Source organism: Athene noctua, chromosome 2 (assembly GCF_965140245.1).
Source record: "Athene noctua chromosome 2, bAthNoc1.hap1.1, whole genome shotgun sequence".
In the NCBI taxonomy this organism is placed as follows: Eukaryota; Metazoa; Chordata; class Aves; order Strigiformes; family Strigidae; genus Athene; species Athene noctua.
Window position 1 is genome coordinate 150,535,338 of NC_134038.1, and position 20,867 is coordinate 150,556,204.

Genomic DNA, 20,867 nt, shown 5'->3' on the forward strand with positions numbered 1-20,867 from the left:
AGTAAGAGTAGTTTCACCTTCCTTGTTAAAGAAATCTCACATAAAGTGTGAAGCAATGGGTACTTGAAAAGTATAAAGTTAAACCTTTCTGTGCCAGTTGTATATCTGCTGTCCCTGCTAGATGTATCTACAGTATCTGAAGAACCTGAATGGAGCCTTGTGATTCTGAGAAATTGCCTATTTTTTTTTCAGTGATACCAGTTGGTCTAATTGAAAATCTTGCCTTGCAAAACTGTGTTTTAGGAGTGGCATCTGATGTCATGTCCTCTAGAAACAGCAAAACACAGTCTCTTCAAACATATTTTTGAAGTATGACAGCCAGTAGAGACAGATGAATGTACAGAGCATGAATAACTTTAATCAGTTGTCCCACATCTCCCCCAGGTCCCTTATTTAAAAAAAAAAAAAAAAAATCTCAATAAATATGGGCAGCTCTCCATATTTTTCTCTTTCTGCATGAGTGTGTTAGACTTGTCAGGCACATAAGAAGAAATGACAGATGAACCATCTTGCACCAAGAAAGCCGGACCTCTGAATGTTTCATAGAGGAATTTCTTCAGCTCTGACAGATGTGAAGGATACAGCATTGTTGTATCAGGAAAGAGAACTTATCCTTCTAGACAAGCCTACATCTAGTAATTAAAAAGGAAACTTTTGTTATTTGTGCCTTAAACTATCTTGAGATTATGTAATCTTTTTGGGTAGTAACATGATGTTCTTTGAGTAGTTTCTCTTAAATTCTTACATACAGAGAGCATTTGATCATTCTGATAACACCCTTAATTTTTACATATTAACAGGCCTTTCATTAACACATGAATATGACTGAACATAGACCAATAAGCTCGTAAAATCAATCTTGTCTCTTGCAACACTGTCTCTGAGCTAGATTTTTGCTTTATTTAAAATATGCTGGGGAAATTACAGAGACAACTATTGATTTATTCATGATGTAACAATGACAGTGCTTGCAGCAAGAGAAATTTGAAAATAAAAAATTTACCTAACTGTATAAAATTCTGGACAATAGCTCTAGAAAACAGTGGCACATACTTTGCCCCTAGAGACATAGTCAATCTACTGTAGAGATGAAAAGTTCATTCATGTATCCTTTTTTCAGCGAGTTTAGGCTTATCTCTGCTCCTGTGCCACAAAAGCTTTTGCTGTTTATTCCTCCTACAGACCACAGCCAAATCCAGGGAAAAATACAGATATCCTTTGAAAAAGAACAATTGTCAGCACCACTCCTAGCTTTCTAGTACAAAGTGTTCAGAGAAGGCTTATGTGAGCACTAGGAATGAGGAAGGCTTACTAGCTTTTTTGCATACAGCAAGAGACGGTGTATCTGCATTACTTTCAGTTTTGGAAAGGCTGACTGATTCATACTAAATTCTAGCTTAAATAATAGATGGCAACTTCTAGTTCTTTACATTCACTTGCCTTGCAAGTGCCAGTAGCAGGAATTAGGGGGCTCAGAGATTCCACTTCATTTTATACATGGGACACAGAAATGGAGTAAAAGGGCAAAATACACTTTTCATTTCATTACTCCCATGCAAAGGGCTAAAGAAGGAAAAAAGGGACGAGGAGGCAAGTTTACAGCCTACTTTCAGACTTCACTGAGCACAACTGACTCCTCCCCTCTCAGCCACATATCTACTCTATCACCACATCCAGACATGGCCCTTGGTGTGCGAAAGAGCTGAAAGCTACCCTCAGGATGAGAGCAAGGCAGCTCCTCTGTGGAATCTGGAGTCTGTGTTTCATGTTCTGCCTTTTCTGCATCTTTCTTCACCAAACGACAGCTAAGAGAAAACTGAAGTTTGTGTCCATAGTAAGTAGATAGTTCATAGGCAAATGGAATTTCTTCAAAACCTGTCACTTACTGCTCTTCTCTGCTCTAAAGTAAGGGGGAGGGGGCACCTTTTGAATATTTAAGTGTTTTCTGCATATTCAAAATTTGCTATTGTATTGAACAAAAAATTCCTTCAATTTAAATAAGATTTTATAATTCTGTCTCTCTTGTACAGTCCTAGATGAACTTAACTTTCTGGATTGACAAAGAATTTTTTTTTATAGCACTAAGAGAGGAATCACACAGGATTCTTTTTTAAATGAGAGGATTTCATAGCTAAATATCAACTGTGAAAAACCCTCTTTACCATGGAAGAGTTTCCACTTTTCCAGTGGTTTCAATAGATTAACATGCAAAACAAATTTCATTGTGTGAAACCCAAACAAGTGTACAATGGCATTAAATAAGCAACACAGAACCAGTGCTGTGAAACTAATGCTATTTGTAATGGTTATGACATGCCGTTTGTTTGCAGGATGCCTGAATCTTGTTCTGAACATCACATATGCCTGTAAACCACTTACACACTTTTGGTGCTGCAGTTTTTGATTTTATTTCTGCCTACTCAGATTAAGAAATAAAAAAAATCTGGTGGTAAAATTTTAAAGTTATATGACACATATTTACAGGAGTTGTGCTGGACAAGGAGAGAATTGATTGCAGGAATGAAAAATCTTGATGTATCTTTACAGATATGTCTTTTATCTGAAGTGAAATTCCAGAACAGGTTCAATGATTTCAGAGTAACAGTTTAGTCTGTATTTAGACATCAGATGACACTTTTATCACTTCTTGTGATGGAAGAAGTCAACACATGGCTTTTTAAGGCTAATTTCTGCCAAGAAAGAGCACTTCACAGCAGTCAGCCACAGAAAGTGTATCTAGAGCAGTAGTTTGTTTTTTTCTCTTCTGAATTCCTAGTTAGTCCTACCAAAATAATAACATTCTAAGAGTTCCAGAAAATGACTGACATGCTTCTGTTTGTTTGCTGTTTATTTAATGTTCTGCTCTATACCACCTAAAATATGTAAAACCTCTTTAAAATATATTAAGATATTTTATAGTTTTTATAACTTGCAAAAATTTGTTTAATTATTTTTCAAATGCCAGGGAAAAAGAAGAGTTACATTTGTCTAAATAAATCAAAGAGGTACTGTAGCTATTTAGACCCAAGAAAACCACCATGAATGTATTTAGTATCTGTCAGATACAGTACTTACTGTTATTGAATATTCCTTATGACTGCACTAATTATATCCATCACAAAAATCCCAATAATATGAAGGGAATTCCATCTATTTTATCAGGTATTTCGCCATGGTGATCATACCCCGCAGGAGTTTTTTCCAACTGACCAGCACAAAGAAGTTGCAAGGCAGCAGGGATATGGACAGCTTACCAAGGTGCATTTCCTTACCTGGTCCAATATACTGAGATACTGGAATATGGTCTGTTGATTTTTGGTTTGGAGAATTTTGTTTTCACTTGCAGAAAGCCCATATTAAGTTGCCACATACAGATCTCTAAAAGGACAGCCAAAGAACTTACCAGGAAGCTACAGCTACCAGCAGTCACTGGTTTTAAATGACAGCGGATCAGCCCATTCTGGTCCCATAGTAGCATATGTTGAGCTGTTTGAGCACAGACTAGGGTCTTCTGGGAGGAGCCAGACACTGGAGACCATCACAGTTCACCTGAGACCAAACAAGAAGCTTTAACAATCAGTGGCATAAGGTGGTGGAAGTGCTCACAGACCACCCTCAATCTCTGCTGAGTAGGAGTGCTTCCTAACTCATGAACTACTCAGATCAGTACCAGCAGAAACTTCTCTCGTGCTGTGCCAGGGAAAGTTGATTTAAAGCTCAGCTATTTCAGTGCAGGCATTGATGGAATACAGCAGAGCTGAGCTTGCACACAAGTATCAGCTGATAGCAGTAACCAGCAGCAGCTGAGGCAACTTGCAGAATCCAATTGCATAAACTGTGTCTCTGCGTTAACTGTGATTTGTATTAGCTGCCTCCTCTTGTGGATGGAGCTAAGGGTGAACTGTACTGCCAGGCTGTAAGGGAATATGTGGGCACTAAGTGTTTTTAACCCTACTTCTGCTCTGCTCTCACCATAGTACCCACTGTGTCTGTGCTTCGTTCCTTTTTGCCCTCCCCAAGGTATGTTGTTAGGGTGCAAAAATCCACTAGCTACTTGCCCAGGATTCTGGCAACCAGGCAGCCTCTCTGAAGTAGCTTAGATGTGCCAAAAGACTGGATGTCCAGATAAATGGCTATTGTGCATGTGTAGGCAGACTGTGGGGTTTGCGTCTCTGCTAGGTTGCTGTAGAGTAAGTTCACTCATGCAACTATGTCCAGTGGGTCCAGCACAATGCACACTTGTCAGGTCTCTACCAAAATCAGAACAGAACAAACTGCCTGAGGGGTTCCTCTTTCCCACCATTCTTAGGAGGCCACAATGCTCCAATACAAGGTCAGGCCTCTTTCCTCTCAAGTCACTTATCTTGAAGAAACAGGAGTAATAGACCAGCTTCCTATGCCTGAACTCAGCTGTGACTCACTCCACATACACACTGTGCAAGTCCAGCACTACATGCCAGCTTGCTCCAGGGCGTGGAAGGCTTCAAGACCCAGGTGTCAGGATTTAACAACACATATATTAGGCAAATCAGGGCAGAAGCCTAGGCCAAGCATATACCCTAGGAAACTGGATGCACAATTCCAGCAACAGAAAGAGGTGAACACATACACACACCGTGGGCCGTGACTGGAACTCTGGGTAAAACCCTGAGTAACTTGGTCTGACCTCAGAGCTGACTCTGCTCTGAACGGGAGGTTGGACTAGAGACTTTAGGAAGCAATGAGTAATCACTGTATTTGAGATCCCAGTGCAGAGTAATGGTTACGTGAGCAAAAATGAATATGTTTCAATTTAGGCCAGGAAACACCACGTACTAGTAAAAAGATAATATTGAGACCATTACAGGGAAATTGCATGTGATTCTCATGTTATGTGTTTACAAAATTATGTTGGTAAATTGGAAAATGCTCAACAAAGAGCTACTAAAATGCTGAGACTGGAAAACCCATTTTGCTGTGAGAATAGAGAATCGTAATCTATTTAGTTTAACACAGAGATCAAGTAAGTGACCTGATTCCATTTTATTGCTTATAATCTTACTGGGAATAGGATATGTGGTGGTAAAGAACATGTCATTCAAAAGCATAACAAGATCCAGTGGCTGAAAGCTGGGGACACAGTCAGGCAAGAATCAAGAATCAAATGTTTCAAACTGTTGATAATAATCAATCATTGCAGCAAAATACCTGAAAGCTTGAAAGACTTTTACCTGAAGTCTTGTATTCAAGATTTTCTGTCTTATTGACAAATAAGATCTTGCTCAAGCTAAAACTGTGGCCTCCATAGAGAATAACTAGTGATACTCTATGGGATTCATATCCTGGACGTGTCTTCATGGACAGGGAGTTAATCTGTCTGCACTCCCACTTACTCAGCTGTGAGCCAGCAGTAGAGCAGAAACCAGACAGACAGTGTTGGGACATCTCTATGCCCGCTTTAAGTCTCCCTACCCCTCAGCCAGTGTTACTAGGCTGGATAAACATATGCATACCTTTCCGTACAGCAAGATGCAAAACTGCATCTGTCAGGAAGACATATCTAATGTTAACCAATACTGCAAATGCAGCACCTTTACTGCTTTTTTCTCCTGTCTTCTTTCCTCCCTCACTTTAGAAAGGAAAAAGGCCTCTATCAAAATAATACGAAATATTATCTCTTTTGTCTGTAGGAATGAATACATAGCACACTTCTTGAGCCTCTTACAATAATCTGTTACTTCTACAGCTTGGCATACAGCAACAGTATGAGCTTGGCCAGTATATGCGGAGAAGATACTCTTATTTCCTGAGTGTTGTGTACAAGCAGTGTGAGGCAAGTACTGGATCTGGGAGGGAGGATGTTTTTCATGGATATTAATGGGACTACCTGAATGCTTGACAGTCTGAACCTAGTGCGGTTGGAGATGACTTAATACCCACTGAAGTCAATGCTATTTCAAAGTATCACTGAAACTGTGGGTCAACTTTTATTCAGGCTGATGGTGAAGTGAAAATTATGTGAAAGGTTTTTAGGCTGTATATCAGGTTCAGATGCCTCACTGGTTTATGGCAGGGTATCTATGCCAGGTATCTCCAATTCTACACTTCCATATGGGGTGCAGATGATACAACTTAGATTTCATTAAGAGTCCAGCTGTTCAGTGCATACATGATGTCCCAATGCCTACATGGTCAAATGGAGTCAGTCTTACGCTTTTCACTAGGACTCCTAAAGGAACTTTTGCTACCATGTGGCAGCAAAATTTTATTCCAAGGCCCTGTTCCATCTTCACTCTTTCTCCCTTCTCCTTCTTTTTTATGGTCCTTCTTCATCCTACTATACTTTAATGCCATCTCCCCCAGCACAGTACCAATCCCCTTCTTTCCTACCAAGAGAAAAAAAAAACTAACAGAAGAAATGACCTTACTTTTTTTTTTTCTTTCTTTCTTTAGATTTATGTTCAAAGCACTGACTGTGATCACACACTTATGAGTGCCCAAGCAAGTCTTGCTGGGCTGTACCCACCGGCACAGGGCCAGATTTGGAACCCCAGAATCCTTTGGCAGCCAATTCCAGTTCACACAGTGCCACTGTCCCATGATAATGTGAGTAGAAATTAAGGGCATTTGCTTTCCCTGAATCCTGAGTAAAATACCCAGGATATGAGGTGAAGGGGTCAGAATAAAGGGCATGGTAAAGGCAATGAAAAATATATTATGTTACAAGCATTGTGCAGAAAGGCCTAATAAGCTGAATAAAAATATTGTCAGGAGTTTCCACAGGAATGGACTTACATAACAGAAAACTGTAGTTAACAAACAAGAAAAACAAAAGCCCTAGATACAGAGAAAAATAATTAAACTATAATGTGACTACAACACTGTAGAAGTAGATTGATACTAAACTTATAACAATTACTTTCTTTGTGTGAGAAGAGGCAGCACACCTATTCTCACTAGTGCTTCAACATTTTTTTAGTCTGCAGCCAATGGAAAAGACAGAAGAATTATTCTGGGATTTTCATTACAGTGAGAATTGACTCACAGGACTGTTTTTCATACACTTCGAAGGTCAGTGCATGCACTTTGAGAGTAGGTGGAAAAAAGTAAAAGGGAAAAGGAAGGAGGACTCAGAGCTTTAAGAGCATGAGTTCATAGGGCAATGTATTTATTCATCTCTCTTCCTCAGGTCCTCACCATGGAGCTGTAAGGAATTGTGTGGATACAGCTCTGTAGCCTGAATATACTTGCCCTAGAGGGGAAAGCTGGGCAGCTGAGTGGAGCTGGAGTTTCCCATTTGTGGAAAACCTATGGTAAAAAGCTAGAGAGGATCAGGAGTGTACAGTATGAGTCCCAGTTTGGGGGAGGAGGTTTGCACATGTGATGTAAGATAAATTGTGGGAGCTTAAAAGTCTAGTTAACACAGTCTGTGATAGAGGAATAAGGCTAAATACAGATATGGAGCAATGGTTCCCACCCTGGGGTGATAAGAGCATGAAGATGAAGGATATGGAGACACATGTCTTCCCGTTCATGCACACAGCGTGATGTAGAGTCAATAGCTGCTTCTGACACTGTCACATATGGTGGTACCACAGTAAACAGTCAAGAATACCTGGCTAGTATCAACACCACTGTCAAACTCAGCAAGCAAGTAGTGCGCATCATTCACATTTAGGGAAGCAAGTAAGTTTATTCAAACAAATCATAAAACATATGCATTTTTCATACTTTTTCAACTATTTGTGTTTTAACTCTATTCATCTTTACTACATATACAGGGTAAGCTTGAGACCACATGTATTCTACTACACAAAACAAGCGTCCATCATTAATTGGTAAAGCCATGACTGTTCATGAACCTATGGTTATAATTCAGAAATACTTTCCTACCTTCTGAAATAGACAGAGTATGTTTCTTAAAAGACAGAGGAACTGCTGTGAAGCTTTCCAAGCTAATTATCCCTTCAGTACTCTCAAGGTCTTTTTAAAGTTCTTTTACTTGTGGGACTATATAGCTAGAGTTTTATTACTGGAAAAAGTACAGAAAGCACATCAGAGAAAACCACAAAGAATATCTCAGTGTCAAATTTTATTTAAACTTTTGTTTAAAATTTAACAAAAAAATCTTCAAACAAGAATAAACTCAATTTAGCTTAGATAATTTAATAACAAATTCTTAAGTTATCGCACTCACATGTAACCTTTAACCTTCATATGTCTTGAATTAATGAAAGACAAAAACGAGTTAGAGAAACTTCATAAGTTTCTATGACTTAGCTGAACTAAATGGAGCTGTGGCAAGCCCACTTAATACAGCTGAGTATGCACAAAGACTCCTGTTGCAGTCCAGATGCTGCTTGGTAATTTGTTGCAAAAAAGGTGACGGTGTGTTTAAAGAATGACTGAGCACAATGAGTGAAATCATGCCCTGGGGAAGCCAAGCACAAAGCATTTTGGGAGGGCTTGTGTTAGTCTTCTGTCAAGAGGCAAATTTCAGTTGTGTAAATGAATCCTTTAACTTTGAACTATGGACGCTATTAGTCCTCTGAAGGTTTAAAGATTATTTTGTAAGTAGTCATCAGTATGACTTATAGTCTTGAAGATGAATATCCTTGACCACTACATTCCCAAATTATTTTTCAGCTTGTCTTAACTAGTGCAGCCAATCAGAACAAAATCCTGCAAGGATATGTTGAATTGCAGAACAAGAAGCACCTTGCCTAACTAATGTTTTGCAATTTTCTTTTCAGTTGCTATACTTACCTTTCTCACACTGCCCAAAATACAATGAGCTTCTGAGAGAAACCTTTGCAACAAGGGATTTCCAAAAGCAGCTCAAGCAGTACAGGGTAAAGTATTTTCAGTTCTGGAAATCTAATTAAAATGTACTACTTCTGTCAACATTATCTAACAGGTAGGTTTAAAAAGTGTCAGTCAATATGCTCCCTACATCTCTAATCTTCACAGTGGGTGTAGGCAATGTACCCAAAAAGCAATTACAACATTATAGAGCCAGCTGGACTGGGCTATTCCCATCAGCTGAAAACTGCAAGTCACAGAAAAGATAAATTATTGACTACCTTGCAATAAAAACATCCCACCTACCTTCTAGGAGAGTAAACAAAACAAAAACTCAGATCAGATCAGTGCCAATACCTCTGAAATCACTCCAATACCTCTCTCTGTTTATTCCCACGTAAATCAACTTCTCTGATGTCTCTGTCAATATAACTCTCTGCTCGTTCAGATTCCTCTTCCACCACAAAAAGCTTCACAACTCAGTTTCCGAGATTTTCCATAATAGCGTCACTGCTTTCCTCAAGTACCTGTTCATGTCTCACATTCAAAGTCTTCATTCAGGTGCTCACTTATGTTTCATTCTTGCCTCTGTAAGGTATCCTATCCTTTCTTTCTCCACCATCAAAATCTTTGCCATGAGTACGTAATCACTCGTCTATTCTATTGCAACGTTCTTCTTCACAGGTTTATTCAAAATGACACTATCAATCTCACCTGTTCTTCTATAATCTTTAGCCACTGACCTCAGCCCCATCTGTTTCTGGCTCTGCATCTGAGTACTACATGCAAGTGAATCATAATTTCCAGTTTTACCAAATTTACATCATATATCCTTTCTGCTTAGTACATCAGAATAATTCTGTTTATCACACTTCCTTTAAGCACTCTTTGGATTTCTGCCAGACTTCCTCATACATATGTTCCCTCTACTTTACCCCCTTGTGAGCATTCCCACCAAGCATAAATCGTGACCGTATTTCAAATCTGAACTCCGATCACCAACCTTGTCTAGATGAATAGATAGATGAAGATTCTCTTACCACTAGTCAACGGCTCATTGCTTAAGTGCAAAGAATATCTTTGTTCTAAAAATTACTATGTGCTAGTATGGCAGTGTGCAGGAATGATGTAAAAAGGCCCTGTGTACAATATACAATCTTGCTCTTTTTTATTCCAGCCATTTCTGAAGTTTTTAGCCGTTCATACAGGATACCCATTGAAGAAGTTGAACACTGAAAGAATTCAGAAGCTCTCTGACACTTTACGGTATGAGGTAAATAATATAAAGAAAATTTCCAGAGTCTAATAGAAATACTTACACTTCCTCAAAACTGGTTTTAGCTCTTATTTCTTTTGTTTGTAAAACATCAAAAGAACGTAGGTCTGTGCTTCCAAAACTTTTTGAACCACAGACTGTTTTCAGCTTATTCCCCAGAAACCCTCACCTAACATCAAACTTGCAAGTGAAAATCCTGTAAAGACACTATGACTGTGTGAGGCTGCTGTGGGTTGTCGACCACTATAAGGACCACAAACCAATGGCCTACCAAATCCAAGATCCTGTCGGTGACTGCATATGGAGAATTAGGCAGAAGCATACCTTTAGATAAAATCATATTTTTACTCCTCAAAACCCCATCACAGAGATAGACAGGAGTAAAACATGTTATTGGCAAAGAAACATAAGCATCCGTTCTCAAAGATTTTATGAAAATTGTATAAGCAAGAGAAATCATTATTTGTTTATGGACAGGACTGGTCAAGAGTATTTTCAGAATTAACCAGCTAATGGAATGACACAAAAGGCTTTGGGCAAGTTTGGGAGCCTGTTCTAAGCAAATGAACCAGGCACATTACAAAGAAGCGTGGATTTTGTAACAAAAGGGTTACTGTGGTGCCCAACTGTCATGGGAATTTGGGTCCCACAGTCTGGTACTTCTGGCTTGGATTTGGAAAAATCTTGAGTACCCTTAATTTAGCCACAAACCTCATGTCACTTCAAAGTCTAGATTTATCTCAACTGAAGGAAGTGAAAATTGCAGTCTTGTATTGTTTCAGACAGCATTTGCCACAAATGTTTCAATGAAAAATTATTTTAAAACTCAAATATTAATGATGAATCGGTCATTAGTACTGGGATATCCCTTAGAAAATTGAGGCAATTTTAAGGTGGATTTCACAAGTAACATGTAACACTTGCATGTGATGCTAATGAGTTTACCTTCTGTCCTGCAGTTTCTGCGAAGGTTCAATTTTGGTCAAAGCAGCCCTGAATGAAATGTTAGCCAGGGCCTTAAGATAAATGAAATGCTAACATGTTGGGACACCTCACTGTAATTTCAGTGAGGTCATCCACCTATATTTTACAAAGGCAGAACAGCTCAGGACCACAACTTTTTATTTCTGTTGTTATATCATACTGAGAAACCTGTGTCACCAGAGAAATGTGTAAAATTGACAGCTCCCATCAGGGATCTAGCTAAATGCTGGAAGAAAAAAAATCTCTTAATTGTTTTTTCCTTCTAGTGTTAGATTTGATAAGCTTCGGTCTTTCATACTACTCAGTGAAGACTCTGAGGGTATCAATTAAGACACCCACCGTAAAAGCCACTCACCCTTTCAAGCATAAAAAGACAGCTTTCTTACATAATTTTTAAAACACAGTTCAGAAAACTACAGTGGCATGCATCTATCCGTATTTGTTATTATTGTCTAAGTGTCATCTGACTTTCAGGTAACTTGGAGACTGAGCTGCTTGCTTGCTTACAGAACTTCTCTTAAATAGCATGCAACTAGTCAATTCATTCCTCAAGATACAAATCACATTTGTTAAAGGGGAAAGTGAAACACTGTGACCTGAGGTTTAACCTTACATGTTCTATTGTTTCACTGGTTTAAACAAGTCCTTTAATAGCTGACATTTTTCTTAGAATGGATTGTTACAAGAACACTCCCTCTGGTGAGCTTAGTCCAATGGCTCACATTCACAGAGGTTACACTGAACAGAAGGAAAGATACCAACCTTGTTTAAACAGGAATTCAGGGTAGTGCAAACCAGGAATGTTGACTGTATCTTCCCTTCTCACACTTGTGACCATTCATGTATCTTGGGTTGTGTCCCTAAGGAAAGACTAATTCATTCCCCTTTAGCTTGAGGACTGCATCAGTATCCAACAGACCTGGTATGGTATTGATTCCATCTTCGTATCTAACCCCTATACATATACCTCATACTCTAGTACATCTGAACTACAGCTGTACATATTCCTACTTGATCTCTGGATCTCACTTAATTTCAGAGCCACCAGCCTTTAAAATCCTGACATCTATATAGGATTTGATTCGGTAAAAATCTCAGGTTATATCCCAGTAGATGACTGAAAGAGTCATAAAGTGAATCTGTTCACCTGACAACTGCATTAGCAATTGGCATAAATAATGCCAGTTGATTTTTACATCATTTTTAGTATTATATTTCCTTTTCTTCTTGAACATTGCCCTTCAAATTTGTTTTACGCAGTGTGATGCTATAAATAGGAATTCTACAGCTGTCTAAATGCAAAATAGTCACTATTTGATTATAAAGAGAAAATGCTACCTGAGTGAAACATTCAAATTTGTTCTGACAAGCATTTTGTGCCGGAACAAATAGCAGCAGTAGGAATCAGTAAGAAAATCACCATGTTTTCTTTCTTCACTGTAGGATATTAACAATTACACTTTACCTGTTTGGGCTACTCACGGTGTCAGGACCAAGCTGATAAAGCTCTCAGAATTGTTATTGCAGGCGGAATTTGGGTTCCACAAACAAATACAAAAATCACGTTTGCAGGGAGGTAAGACAAATTCTTACTTCATTTAAAACCAAGAGTAGAATGGGAAAGAAGATATAATATATATAATAAACACTGCTACTGATTCTGTAGTAGAACTATGAAAGATGCCATGATGTGGATATTAGTGATCAGCACTGAAAGATTTTGAAATGAGAAAAGAAAGGGTGAGGACATGAATCACGAATATCCTAATCCAACATTATAAAGGAGGTATAAATTTGAATACACTGTATAAGAAATCCAAAGTAATATACTGATTCTTGCTGAACTGAATCAAGCCTGAATTTAATGTGAGCCACTATGTTTAACTTACTTAACAAAGTATTATTTGTAATGATTTCTAGGGTGGAAACTTTGTTGCCTGTCTTCATATTCCATTACCAAGAGTACAAAAATTAGATTGTTAAACTGTTTCTAAACTTGATTCTGCTCAGCAAATGGGAGCTGAAATTTAAAATTAGTTTATACCTTTTTAATCATTCATTCTCTTCCATTCATCCACTGTCAGCTTTTGGGCCTTGTTTTTATTATATATGGACACTGTACAGTCAGGATCTGTGAGCAACAAGGACAGATCACATATAAGCATGGATCAATTTGTTTGCTGTTTTGGAGCTCCAACTTACAAAACTCAGGAGAAAGTTCAAACGTCTGTTCTTGCTTTATTAACCATTGCTATCAAAAAATGTGCCAGTAGCTGAAGACAAGACATATGTCTAATTCTGCTAGCAGGTACAGTTCTTGTTGTAGGACTTTAATTTGTCGAGATTCCAACCTTTTGCTAACATACTAGCACAGCCATTGATTTAATTCATATAGTTTGTCCTACAACTTTTTTAATGTTAACTTTTCAGCAGTTAACATTAACAAAATACAGGCAACCACACGATTTAAGAAAGCCCAGAGTCCAAACAATATGCTCTTTATTTTTCTCTGGAAATCAGGAAGTCAATGGAGTTACACACAAAAGAGAGTAGTACTCATGACCGTGCCCTTCTTGCACTATTCTGCTGGCACAAATGCACTGTTTGAAGCTGTTGAGACTATCAGGGATCCCCAAAACATTTTACATGGAAGTAAAGTAGGCCCACTGTTCATATAAAACATAGTACCAGATTTCACCAGGGCACTTGGCACAAATTTCCTACAAAGTCAATTGAATAAATCTGGTTCATTTAAAGACAGATTATGTTAAAACAGCATCAAGTGATAAAGATGTTAACACAAGCATCGCTTTCACTGTCGTTGCTTCCCCATTATCTTTCAGGTATTCTTTTAAAAAGTATTCTAAAACATATCTCAGATGCTAGAAAGCCTTCACACCAGCAGAAAATGGTTATGTATTCTGCGGTGAGTCCTTTCTGTTTCTTTTACACTCCCCTTCTGAAGTTACTAAATGCAGTGAAAGCCATGAAACTTTACTTCCTTTATGAAATAAAGCTACAAGCATTTTCTGTTCGGTTAACCTTAAATATCAATGGATTATTTTCATTCTTTAATGAACAGATATTACTTTGAAACCTGCAGCACTCCATTTTCCACCTGATGTCATGGCTTGTTTCACTGTAAGATTCTTTTGATTGAGCAGAGGACTGGCAAAACCATCCCTCATGTTTTATTGATAACACAGATAATTTAAAACAAACCTCCTGCTTCCTGCATCTTTTTCAGAAGCAAAGGGGGAAAAAAAAAAAAAAAAAAAAAGGAAAATGAGGTTAAAGACAGTTATTTTAGAAGGTCTTATAAAGGCAGTTATTCAATTGTGACTTTAATATTTTTGTTTAGAATGTGAAAACACTGTCATTGGAGAAGGAAATTTTTGGATTGTTCTTGGTAAAAAGCTCCTATTTCTAAACTGTAGTTAGATTATGATCTAGCAAGTTTAAATCAGCCAAAGATCGTACTGATTTGATCTCAAATACTGTTTACTTAACATGCAAAACCACTAGTTCTTTTTAAAAGTTTTAACAGCTCCTGTTAACTTTGATAAATCTGTGACTAAGAGCTCTTACATATTTACATATATGTATACTTTATACATAGAGCGTTTCAGTTTATGCAACCATAAAAGGGCAGTGTTTTCTCAGTGTTGGAGAGGGCAGAGTGTAAGTATTAATGAGGCCACACAAGCAATATTAAGTAGATAGATAATGTGCTGGACATAGTGTTGAATAATAGGTACATGCCATCATTTTCAATAAGCCTTTAATTAAAGGTTTCTTCTATTTACAGCACGCAGCCACCATTGTTGCCTTACAGATGGCACTCAATGTCTTCAATGGGAAATTGCCTCCTTACAGTGCCTGTCATTTTTTTGAACTTTACCAAGAAAAAAATGGGCAAGTATCTGCAAGTTGTACTGTTAACATATACTTTTTCTAAAAATCAGTTTACTGATACACCAGACTAATTAAACTGGATACACAAGGTTCACTACATGGAAAAGATTACAGATTGATTTTAATTATTATAATTGGACTCAATTTAGCAGTTGACAGTAGCAGAATCACAGCACTGCAGCCTAAAAAACCTCCATATATTGATTCATGACAGTTATGAGAGGTTTTGCTCTATCCTTTTTATCTCCTTGATTCTCTACCAAGAAGACTACAATGCAAACTACATGCAAATTGGTGTGACCATCTATTGTTTAAAAAGATCTCTTCAGAGTACTGATGATACATCAATAGCCACACAAATAAGCTGGCTAAAAGTCCCAGAGTACAGTCACTACAACATAGAAAGGCAGTGTGGTTCTGCATACCTAACTTTATATTTTAACACTTCTGTATTTTGAAACAGGCAATACACCATAGAAATGTACTATCGGAATAATTCTTTGAGAGATCCTCATCCCCTCACTCTCCCTGGCTGCAAATTTCGCTGTCCACTGGAGAGATTTACTCAGTTGGTCTCCCCAGTACTAGTACGCTATTGGACAAGAGAATGTAGGATGTAGGACATAGAAGGTAAGTTAAGTGCTCTGGGCACATGTACCCAAAAGTCAGGATTACATCTGCCAAGAGCTCCTTTGAAATAACAATCATTTTCATAGGGGTCTGGTCTGAAATGAAAAATATGCAGATCCAGTAAGACAAAATTGTACCCATGGCCATACTTCTACTGCATTGATACATTTTTCTATTCCAGCCCAACTTCTGGTGAAATGGAATCAAGCCTGATTAGAATTTAGGGTACTATTTTTCTTTCTTTCTTTCTTTCTTTCTTTCTTTCTTTCTTTCTTTCTTTCTTTCTTTCTTTCTTTCTTTCTTTTTTTTTTTTTTTTTTTTTAATTTAATACAGTCAAAAAGACCATCAGTTACTGAGGAAGCAGATACAACTGCACTGAATTATAATAATTTATCTTATCTTCTCTAACTGTAGAGTACTTGTCCAAGCTGATTAACAACATTACACATTCCCTTGATTTCAGGAGACATTCAGAGCTCAAAACAGATGAATATTGACCAGTATATGAGACTGTCTCTCACCAGAATGTCAAACATATACAGGCACACATTGGCATACTAACACATTCCCTAGTAGGTTGTCTGTATCTCCATATTAGGATGTCTAACTTTCCATTTTGACCACTGATGATACTTACATTTGCAGGAGGGAACAGGAAGGCAGAGAAGTACATTGTCGCTCTTGTATCTAGCTCTATATTCCTTAAGGGAGATAAAAAGCAAACAGCCCCAGTATTCAAAAAGTGTTCCCACTTTTTTGATGATCAAATGTTGTAGCTAATGTTAAAAAATCACATATGGCTTTCTGAATCACTGATCTCAAGAAGAATTTGAAATGTCAGAGTTTAGAAGAATGCAAGCAAACCAACTCACCTGGTTGCAAATAATTTCCTGTTAAATGTCTTGAATCCATGAGCAGATTGGAGAGAGTTTAACCAAAATGAATTAATAATTAGTAACTTATGATTCACTGAATACATTTCCTCACTATATCAATTGCTCAATTAATTGCAAAAGGTAACTTTTTAGGAGGAGGAGGTGGGTGGTTCTAATTACTTTTTTTGGCCAAGCATCTAATACAGTCATAGAAGACAGTGATAAATACTTCATGTTTATACTGTGGTGCTTAGCAGTCTAAGTTTTGTGGAAATTAGTTCCCTTCCTTTACAAAGCAAACTGTGTAACTGACCAAGTAAATAAACAAAAAAAAATATCTGTCATATAATCAAAATTTGGCATTAATAAAGACACAAATATTTAGCCTTTTAAGTTCAACACAAAGGCTGCACATTGTTTCAATTCTCAAAATTTGCTTAAGTTGAATTTAGGTGGTGGTGAGGCATTTTACACACAATCCCACATCACTGGTCGTGACTGCCTTCATTAGTAATCCTGAGCACTGAAAACACATATATACCACAAAAGAGATTACAACCAAAACTGATGCTCCAGTCAAAATATTTACCATATTGTCATATCGAAACTTGACTTTTTCCCCTATTTTATTCTGCTTCAGGATAGTTCTATCTCAGTAGCCAAATCCTAATTTGGGGGCTCATAACTCTTCCTGCAGGCAGAAGTTTTACATTTTCTGCTGTGCATGAATGGCACTGGGGAAAATGCCAAAGCACACTGCCCCACAGCCTGCACAGTGCAGCACGTCGAGAGAGGGACTGCACTGTGCTAAACCACTGCGCATTACCAATGACTTGGTGAATGCATACAGGCTGGAACAGCTCATCTTTAACACCAGGAAGCTAAACCAACCTTGAAGAGTGATGCAAAGAGTTTACACCTAACATACACAGCTGCAACATCACTGATTTCAGCCTTTTTCAGCTTTGTCAAAAAATCATCTGCAATATTGTCCTTTGCAATGCATGTGTTAAGGATTTGATTATACATGCATCAGAACATTTGATGAATAGAAGCCCATAAATGTGATTTGTTTGAATGAAATACAGGAGTGTGACTGAGCTCGAAAATTTACCTTACTAAGCTATTCTAGGTGGAGACACCATTTCCCAAACACAGAGCTGTTTCCAGAAAATGCTTAATTGAAGTTTCATGCACATGACTTACGTCTCCAGTACAGGGAAGTACAGGGGTTAGGCAAGTATTGCTATTACAGGTCACACAAGAAAGTAGCAGTATTAGAGGGTTCCTCCACACGACAATGACCACAGTGTGAAACACAGGAAGTGAAGACAGCTCCGCGTATTTGGGAAGAGATAAAACATTTCTCTGTGCTCTTTTGGAGGCTCAGGAAGGTTTCAGTATGGATTGGCTTACCATTTCAACACTTTTCCTAACACCACCAAAATGGGAGTAAATTTGTTAACTCTTCTGCGCTTGGTCTGAGCTACCCACTTGTTGACGTACTATTAAGATTTGCCATGTTTTTGAAGAATAAGGCCATATGCTAAGAACAATTCTCTCTTTTTGTCTTACCTTTAGGTGTTCCTTCCATGATCTTCAGTGTGACTAACTTTATGAAACAACTCCTCCCACACTGTAATGTCACTACAGTCTAACATTTCTCATTAACTTCCATCAGCATGACCAACAGTCTCCTGATCTCTATCAAAAGAAAACATTCCCCAGTACAACAAACCAAATTTATAGAAAACAGTGACTTATCCTACATAAACATTCACTTTATTTTATCAAGTGGTAAAACCCAAGTGTAATAAGAAAGCAGAGTAATTTTTCAAGATATATTATTCCAAAGGGACTTTGGCAGAACTAATTCAAGAATGTCATTGTTACAGTGTTTTGAAGGGCTATAGCCTTAATTTACAGCAAAATTAGAAAATACATCTGAAGGTGTGTTGCCTTATTTTGAAGAATGAGACAAGAACATTCAGAATTGGTGAGGGAAGCAATGCTTCAAAAGGAGCGCCCAAAAGGAGTCATTCCAGTGTCCTTATACTTTATTCAATAAGTAATGAAGCATTTTACACAAACAGATCCCAGAAGCTACAAAAACGAGGATAATGGCCATTTACTTCCCTAAGAGATGTCTTTCTTTTTATTTTCTCTTATAAATGCACAAATATTCCACCTCTATAGAGAGGGAAGGTGAGACTCATGGAAAGAATGGACCATGGACCTACAAGAAGCCTACAAACAGCCAGGCTGGCTACCATGGAGAACTGGCAGGCAATCTGTTGACCCAACAAGGCTCTCAGATATTGAGTCATTCTATCTCCTTCCAAAAAGACAGCAAGGCCAAGTGTTAATTTTGAAAGAAAAATAATTTGTGGTTTCAAATAGCTTTTCAAACACACTCCTTTTGTTATCTTACCTTGATTGTAAATTCTGATCTGATCATATAAAATCTGTGCTTCAGGGAAGTCTGTAAGTCCATGCTGTTCTTGACATTAACGACAAAAAGATCCTACTGGCAACACAGAGTAAAAAAATCCAGAGCTACATGCTAGTTAAAACATGCGGACCATGCTGGGCAATCCTTCACTAATTACATTTTAGAATATGGCTATTGCGAAAATAGTTCTTGTTCTTATTACAAAAGCTGGATCAGAACAATCAGAGGCAACTAACTTCTGAAAATAGTGGACACTTCTTTGCTTGAAGAACTAGGCTTTCTTCTTTTTTATTTTCTCACGGTGGATAGGGCCTTTGTCAACAGCCTTGTTGCCCACAGATCATTTCAAAGACAACCAGAGTGGTAGATGAGATGAAGAAAATTTTGGCATTCTAGATTCCTTTCCTTAGACCAGGCTTTTAAAATGGATGCTAAACCTATGAAATGTATATTCCTTTTTAGAAGCAGAGCATAAGGAGGTGACTGCTACTCCATAAGCTACAAAAGAACCAATAGAATAAATATATCCCTTTCCCTTCTAGAAAGAATCAGAATTCTCACTGAAAAAGCTCTTCCTCTTCTCAGCAGGGCCCAAGAAACAATTCCTGTGCTTCCTAAGCCAGCATAGGAAGCACAGTTCATCAAGAAGAGTTGTAGTCAGATTTCACAGCAAAGGAGTTCAAACACATAGATAAAAGTAAATTATTCCCTCTAGTGAAAAAATGAAACCCCTTTTATCACACCAAGGGTAAAATGTCTTCCAACAGCATGAGCTGACTAGTTCTAGCTACTTCTCAATGCAAAGAACAAGCTTGATTTTTCCCTATTATCCTAATTTCCATAATGGACACCAGCAGCAAGCCTTCATAGGTCTGGCAGGTCTCATAGGAGAGTTAGTGCAAGCTATTTAAATGATTCATCTCAAAACCACACAGCTGACATCACACTTCCCTTAACAAGAAGTAATTTTTAAAAATGGCTAAAAGAAAGCAATTAGAGAGGAAAATTTAAGACTCCCTCTTTATCAGTATTAGAATTCCAACAAGATTGTAGCCTTGTCTGCCAAAACCAAATTTCTAGGCATCCTCTCTTTTATTGTGAACCTGTTCCTATTTCTTGTTTTTCTGAACTTGTGCCAACCTGAATTGCTTTTAATGATTGCTTGCCAGATATTCAGAAGTGGAAGTTCAAGAGGTGTAAAAGTGGTCCCATTTTAATCCCATCAAAGGCAAGGTTAACTTTTCTGCTGGTTTCCTAGAGTGGATGAGGCTCACATAGATAACGCAATACAGAGCTGAGACATTCTTCATGATTCTCTTTAGCCTCCAGCTCCCAGTTCCTTCCCTTCTTCCTCACACAAATCCATCTCTCAAAAAATTTTCAGAACTGCATGAAGACCCTTCTTCTGTCCCACATGTTTGTCTGGGATGGGGGATCACAGAGTTGGACCCTGGCATCAGCACCTCAGTTCAGCTATGGAAGTACATCCTAGTTGAGGCCACTGCTCACAGAACATCAATAGAAGGTCCCCCTTTTCCATCACATCATCAGACCCTGTCTTCTTCCCCAATGAATGTACCTTGAACAGTCCGCTTTATGTTGAGCAAAATTAAATTTCAAAATTAATTTCCAAATTAAGATACTTCTATATAATTTTATTCCCCTCATCCCTATTCAACAGAAACCCCATCACACGTTCTTTATGGTTTTTGTTCTTAGGACTATTACTGTAGAAACACAGAAAGGAAGATTTCCTTTTTACCTTGATTACTCCAAAGAAAAATAAGCCTCAGTGTTCATTAAGTCTGAAACATCAAGTCCAGATCCTGTATGAATATAAATCGGTGATGTCAGTGAACAAATAATAAAACACTACAGTTTTTCTACAACTGCACTAACTGACTCTGAAAAATCTGTCCCATAGTCTTTGGCAGGTATGAAATCATAAACAGT

The 20,867-nt window shown here is 37.9% G+C and overlaps 1 protein-coding gene across 1 annotated transcript; it reads left to right on the forward strand.

The window, feature by feature from the left end:
• The first annotated feature begins 1,720 nt into the window (after window positions 1-1,720).
• On the forward strand, window positions 1,721-15,576 carry LOC141956709 (prostatic acid phosphatase-like). The gene is made up of 10 exons (XM_074897512.1): window positions 1,721-1,834; window positions 3,163-3,258; window positions 5,726-5,812; window positions 6,433-6,585; window positions 8,733-8,831; window positions 9,959-10,054; window positions 12,485-12,617; window positions 13,885-13,967; window positions 14,850-14,956; window positions 15,420-15,576. Exons 1-10 carry the CDS (start codon window positions 1,721-1,723, stop codon window positions 15,574-15,576), a joined length of 1,125 nt encoding a protein of 374 aa, XP_074753613.1.
• The last annotated feature ends 5,291 nt before the right edge of the window (window positions 15,577-20,867 follow it).

What these genes read in the sequence shown, in the direction of transcription:
- LOC141956709 (XM_074897512.1), top strand. Translation starts at nt 1,721, where the DNA reads ATGAGAGCAAGGCAGCTCCTCTGTGGAATCTGGAGTCTGTGTTTCATG. An exon ending in AAAATCACGTTTGCAGGGAG is followed by an intron (nt 12,618 to 13,884) that starts GTAAGACAAATT and finishes ATTATCTTTCAG; the next exon opens with GTATTCTTTTAAAAAGTATT. An exon ending in AAATGGTTATGTATTCTGCG is followed by an intron (nt 13,968 to 14,849) that starts GTGAGTCCTTTC and finishes TTCTATTTACAG; the next exon opens with CACGCAGCCACCATTGTTGC.